This window comes from Centropristis striata, chromosome 12, assembly GCF_030273125.1.
Source record: "Centropristis striata isolate RG_2023a ecotype Rhode Island chromosome 12, C.striata_1.0, whole genome shotgun sequence".
Classification (NCBI taxonomy): domain Eukaryota; kingdom Metazoa; phylum Chordata; class Actinopteri; order Perciformes; family Serranidae; genus Centropristis; species Centropristis striata.
Window position 1 is genome coordinate 27,586,153 of NC_081528.1, and position 7,082 is coordinate 27,593,234.

General features: G+C 37.0%; 1 protein-coding gene across 1 annotated transcript; it reads right to left on the bottom strand.

Moving 5' to 3' along the window:
* Window positions 1–5,287: 5,287 nt before the first annotated feature.
* On the bottom strand, window positions 5,288–6,532 carry LOC131982104 (C-X-C motif chemokine 9-like). The gene is made up of 4 exons (XM_059346673.1): window positions 6,308–6,532; window positions 6,040–6,157; window positions 5,788–5,865; window positions 5,288–5,617 (listed from the first exon to the last, which is right to left on the bottom strand). The coding sequence occupies exons 1-4, from the start codon at window positions 6,369–6,371 to the stop codon at window positions 5,527–5,529; spliced, it is 351 nt and encodes a 116-aa protein (XP_059202656.1). The 5' UTR covers window positions 6,372–6,532; the 3' UTR covers window positions 5,288–5,526.
* Between the last annotated feature and the right edge of the window lie 550 nt (window positions 6,533–7,082).

Here is a 7,082-nt window from a genome sequence, read left to right on the forward strand (position 1 = left end):
AAAAGTGTAAGTATTTGCAACTGTAAACATTTATGTCTGTACTAACAGTGTTTGTGTAAATTTCACATCTATACATGTCCACCAAATCTGATTGAAATCGTTCAAAAGGTTCAGTCGATATGGCAGTTTTTGTAATAAGCCCTGCCGACAGCATATAACAAACTATGAGGGGCACCTCTAACAAAACTGTATGGCACATAAAAAATAAAAATAAAAACAGGCTTTATCTGGAGATGTTCTGGACCAAATTCTGTGCCGATTGCTCCAAATTTGAGGAGAAGTCTCAAAAATATATATTTGGACACAATTCCACATGGTGGAAAATCGCTCTTTGCTCCAGGTGGCTAATATGGATAAATTTGTCCTAACACACAGAATCCAGGTAAAATAATATTATTTTTCTCTGACATTTAGGGTTCAAAAGTTACAGGCCAAAAGGTAAAGCTCGTTGTCATTGCACCACCATCAGGTCACGTTGGACCACATTCAACAACACGGCACCCCCTTGGATCCCCAGCACTACACCTGCCAAGTGTAGACCTGACTGGATTCTTGAGATATGTGAAGGACAAACATATACATACACACACAAAGTCCTTGATTTATCATTACATCATGTCAACTATCAGAAATGTCGAGTCACTTTACAGAGTGTTAATCCTCCATTTGTGATGAATTTAGTAAAGGGGCTTGAGAATTAAATTCTAATCAAGTTAGTTGAGATTTGCCTGGTCTGTTTTTCTTCTGCAGCACAAAGTGTGGGCTGGTGATCTCTACAATGTCTGGCTCTGTATGTATCCCGTGTGCATCAGTGGTTAACACCTTCAGTGCGTTCAGAAGAAAATGAAGGCAAGTATGATTTCATATTTTCCCACTATAACTGCGTGGTAGTTACACTGTCATGACATTTGTGGTGTGAATAAGTTGGTATTATAGTTATATCTGATGGATGCTGTTCATTTCCTCATTATATTCAGTGGCTGTTAGATATTAACTCTGCCGTCAGACATATCAGATATGATATGGATACCAAGGGTCACAGGCTTGAAAGGAAATGTCAGGTTTCATCAGAAAGCATGGCCTGAATGTAAGTTTCAGTTTAATGTCCTCTTTCACTTTTTTGTAGTGGCGTCCAAGCACAATTTTTCCCCCCTTCTCTATTTTTAATATCCTTCCCTTTTCTTCTGTATTTTCATCAGGAAGATGGAATGATGGAATAAAGGACCAGAAGGGCAAAAAAAAAGGTGACTATATTATACTATACTGCCATATTACTGACACATATCTCCAACGTGTCAACTTTCAGAAACTTAGAAGTTCCCTGTTAAGCATCTTTAAGTGTTTAGAAAAGTGGTATAAATGCAATGTATTATTATTATTATTAGGGCCTCGGGGCAATCGCACCAAGCACTGGTCTCATACAGCAATAGCTGTAGGGACCAGTGCTCGGGGCAAAGCTCCGAGCACTACTGTTATACTGTGGATTTTTTCTTCTTCCTCTTCCGGACGCAATTTCGTCCCGCTACTAGTCCTACAACTTGAAGAGTTGCAGGACAAATTAAATATCAAAACGTGCGGTTTGATCGGGATCGGTGTGCTATTACCTCCGACGTAAGTAGCGAAAAACTGCCCAAAATTTTGCATTGAAATGAATGGGACGGCCGAAAGAAAATGAGCGAAAAAGAACAATAATTGGAGATTTTTCAAACGTCTACTTCTCCGGCATAATTTCACCTAGAGACTCCATTTAAACTTTAAACAGTAGACACAAGTCTTGTGTATCGGTGTATTAACCCACGTTTCGATAGGTCATATAGTTTTTTATCAATCCGTGTTCAATGACCATGATCATTTTTGGAGAAATTCTGAGATTATAATGGGTGTGTATTGCACGGAATGTTCGTGTCACAGTGTGTGACATCATCGCCAGTGTAGAGGGAGAGAAAAAACTGTCAAAAAATGTATTTGAAAACTGTGCTCCAGGCCACAAATTTCACTCTATAGAAGTAATTTATACATAGAAACGTAGGAAAATTTGTCTTCTCACTCACAATCCTCTGGTAAAGCTGTCAGAGTTATAGTTTGGGCGTACGACACATAGATGCGCCACCAACACCACTAACAGCCTTATTGGCTCCCATATTAAAAACGCAGGGAGATTTCCGAAAAAGGGAGATGGAACAGTTTTTTTAGATCGCTCTAACAAAGCTATTTTTTCATTTCTCTTAAAAAAAACCCCATATGTAGACGTTCAGGAAGAACTCAGGACGCTCAAAGTGAAGTCGGATCAATGATAGGTATTATGGTTTTGCCAAAAATGCTTTCTGTTCGAGGCCAGAAATTTCACTCTGCCAACCTCTGGCTGCTTTCACTGTGCCAGAAGATTCCACAGCTGTTAATTCCGTTGATTGCTCTGCTCTGATTGGTCGACCCCAACGCCTTTGATGCTTTGATGTGATTACAGTTACATTTACAGATACACGCACGCAGACACACACACTGGTCATTTAATGTAATAATAGTTAAAGATACACGTAAGCACACACACACACTGGTCATTTAATGTAATAACAGTTAAAGATACACGCACGCGCACACACACTGGTCATTTAATGTAATAACAGTTAAAGATACACGCAAGCACACACACACACACACACACACACACACACTGGTCATTTAATGTAATAACAGTTAAAGATACACGCACGCACACACACAATGGTCATTTAATGTAATAACAGTTAAAGATACACGCACGCACACACACACTGGTCATTTAATGTAATAACAGTTAAAGATACACGCGCACACACACACACACACACACACACTGGTCATTAAATGTAATAACAGTTAAAGATACACGCACACACACACACACACACACTGGTCATTTAATGTAATAACAGTTAAAGATACACGCACGCACACACACACACTGGTCATTTAATGTAATAACAGTTAAAGATACACGCACGCACACACACACTGGTCATTTAATGTAATAACAGTTAAAGATACACGCACGCACACACACACTGGTCATTTAATGTAATAACAGTTAAAGATACACGCACGCACACACACACTGGTCATTTAATGTAATAACAGTTGAAGATACACGCACGCACGCACACCCTGGTCATTTATTGTAATAACAGTTAAAGATACACGCACGCACACACACACTGGTCATTTAATGTAATAACAGTTAAAGATACACGCACGCACACACACAATGGTCATTTAATGTAATAACAGTTAAAGATACACGCACGCACACACACACTGGTCATTTAATGTAATAACAGTTAAAGATACACGCACGCACATACACACACTGGTCATTTAATGTAATAACAGTTAAAGATACACGCACGCACACACACACTGGTCATTTAATGTAATAACAGTTAAAGATACACGCACGCACACACACACACACACACACACATGGAAACACACACACACACACACACACACACACATATGTGTGCGTAAGCGCGCACACTCCTCCAGATACAAATGTTTCACACACACACACACACACACACACACACACACACATTTTGAGGTTAAAGGGCATAGGTTGCTGTATAAATAAATACTTGAAGAGGAATGCTTGTTGTAGGTGTGCTCCTTGTATATAATATAGTATCATAACATTACTAGTATTAATTGTTTAAAATCTCTGAATAATCTCATCATAGTGTACACACACCGGCAGTAGCCCCCGTGGCCCTTTCAGAATTTCCCCAGAGGGAATTTTCTAGTTATTATTATTATTATTAGAAAAAACAGGCATGCTTTACAGTGTTGGCTCACCAAACTACAAACATTATAAAATAAAACACTATTTGTCACTTCATACCCTTGTTATATTCTGTGGACTAGAAAATCTACTTTCAGATAGATCTGATATAATTGCAGTCCAAAGATCACAGGATTGAAAGGAAATGCTTGTTTTTTACTGATAGCATAGCCGCAATTAAAGTTTTCAGTTTTATATCCTCTTTCACTTTGTAGAAAGTGAAATCCTTCTCTTTTCTTCTGTATTTTAGCCACAAAGATTAAACCAATGTGTTAAAAACACTTGAATTATATTGAAAACCCTGCTTTACTGTAAAGTTTTATTTGTAATGACAAGTAGCATTCTGAAGATCACATGACTGCTTGAAACAACAAAATATGTGGTGCCTCAAGTAACCAATGTTGTTTTTCCTTTATAAGTTTCCTCTGGGTGATGAAATCTGTACACATGTTTTCTCTCTTCATTGGAGTGCAGATGACACACAGTTGTACCTGTTAAGCCTCCCAACCTCAGTAAGCAGAGTTGTCTACAGGACTGCCTGTCTGATAGAAAACTGGACGTCATTACATTTTCTTGAGTTCAATTGCAATAAAACAGAGATCTTTTTATTGGGTCCCTTTTTTGATGATGTGTTTGTATTACTGTTTGTTTTAAAATATCCTGTATGTTTTCTGTTACTACTTGCTGTACTTTAAACTGCAACTGAATTTCCCCATGAGGGAAAATAACGTCCGTCCGTCGGTCCATCCATCCATTCAACAACCTATCAACCAACCAAACAACCAATCAATCCCAACCACAGACTGTATGAACACTGTATCCCAACATATGGCAAAGCCAATACTGCCATCTACTGGTTATTTAACATGTCAAGCCCGTTGCAAGAAATCATGGTGTCCTGTTTGATGGTAATTTATGATTCGAGCAACACACCAGAAGACTTGTCCAACAATGTTTTTATCACCTCAGAAATACTGCAACAATAAAATATATTTGAACTTTCAGAATTGCAGAAACAGTTTACACGCCTTTATCTCCTCACACCTTGATGATTGAAAAAGCTTCACAGCTCATCTGTTTTAGGTTCTTCACATGGGCTTCCTGTTTGGTTTAGGATTAGTTTCAAATGTTATTGATTACTTTTATGGCTTTTCATGAACTGGCTCCAGATCATATTTTAGACCTGGCAGCCTGTTTGTAATTTTTTGTTTGTTTATTTATTACTTTTAATTTTGACATTTATATATTTTGGGTTTTTAGATTTTTTAAATTCTCAATAATAAAGCTTATTATTATTATTATTATTATTATTATTATTATTATTATTATTATTATTATTATTATTGTTATTATTATTATTATTATTATTATTATTATTATCATTATTATTATCACTACAAACAGAATCAGAGTTGGAACAGAAAAAAGGTAATAAATACTCCCTTGATTCTTTTTATTTTTTATTTTTTTAAAAAGACACAATAATTACTTAAATACAGAGAACTTGGTTTACAGCATGTAACATATCTATTTACAAAAAGGAAATAAAAAAGAATGAAGATATACTGTAAGTGCACTTCAGCATAAATAGAAGTTAAATAGACAATAAATGTAAAAGGTGACATTCAATTCACAGCTACATTCGTTGAAGGTGCCTGTTTGCGGGGGTCAGGGGTAATCTGAGCTTCTTATTGGTGCAAGGAGTTAAAGAGTCAGTTGCGAGCTGTGCTGCTGCTGCTGCTGCTGCTGCTTGGGGTGGAAGTGACCTCAGTTGGTCTGGCTGTTGTAGAGGTTTTTGGTTTCCTAATGACAATAAAACAAGAAGGAAAGACATTAGACACATAACAACAGTGTGGAGAAAAGGCATGTCACTTATGACTGTTATTTCTATCGAATAAAGACATTCATAACAATAATATTAGTTGTTGGTCGTTCAGTTTGAGGCTTGGATTTATGTCTGTAAATATACTCACATCATGGAAGCCATGAGCTTTTTCACTGCATCCAGATTAGGGTTCAGGCAGTAGCGAAGGCCGCTGTTGTTGGTGACACTGTTGGAATGGGCAAGAAAGGTGAGTTTAGATTAAATTACTTATGGGTGGCAGGTTTTGCTCTGATCACAAAAAACAAAAAAAATCCAAATGACAAATCATCATTTTCCAATTTTGATTACACTAAAGTTCAAAATTCCCACAATCTTAATAAAATATTTAAGTGTTTCTTACACAATCTCCACTTTGGTACAGAAGGTGGTTGCTTGGTAGATCTGGATGTCCTTAATGTCAGACTTAGAGACCATTCTATTCCTGACACGTTGACACAGACACTGATCTGATTGATGTTCTAGAGAGAGAGACAAGGAAAAAAATATTTAAATTACTTAAATGTTTTTATACTGCACATATTTCTGCTCAGAGCTTAAAAAACACATCAATGCCTAAAGCAAACATCACATTATCTTTGCAAATTCTAAAAAAGGAAAAAAAAACTTACGTTGAGCACTGGAAAGGCAGACCACGACAGCCAGGAGCAGAAACACTTTGATGATGCTGGACATTGTTGGTTTCCTCTTTGGTCGAGATGAGATGGTGAAGAAGACAGAAGATAAGGAGCTGAGAGATTAGCTAGAGTCAAGAGTTTGTTGACAGGAGAACTGTGAGGAGTAGAGGCTGAGGGCTGTCTTATATACTCTTCAGATACATACCTCATCATACTTCCTGTATTTAAGGGAATTTTCCGTGACTGGAAAGTGAAACTTTACAAACTGCAACTCAATCATTAATTCCACTCGTCTTCCCCCGTGATTACCAAAATTTAACCAGATTTGAGTTTTTTAAAGTACATTTTAAAATCATGTATGAGGATATAATTCTAAAAACAAAAGTGCAAGTATTTGCAACTGTAAACATTTATGTCTGTACTAACAGTGTTTGTGTAAACTTCACATCTATACATGTCCACCAAATCTGATTGAAATCATTCAAAATGTTCAGGAGATATGGCAGTTTTTGTAATAAGCCCTGCCGACAGCATATAACAAACTACGAGGGGCACCTCTAACAAAACTGTATAGCACATAAAAAATTACAATAAAAACAGGCTTTATCTGGAGATGTTCTGGACCAAAATCTGTGCTGATTGCTCCAAATTTGAGGAGAAGTCCTAAAATATATATTTGGACACAATTCCACATGGTGGAAAATCGCTCTTGGCTCCAGGTGGCTTATGTGGATAAATTTGTCCTAACACACAGAATCCAGGTAAAATA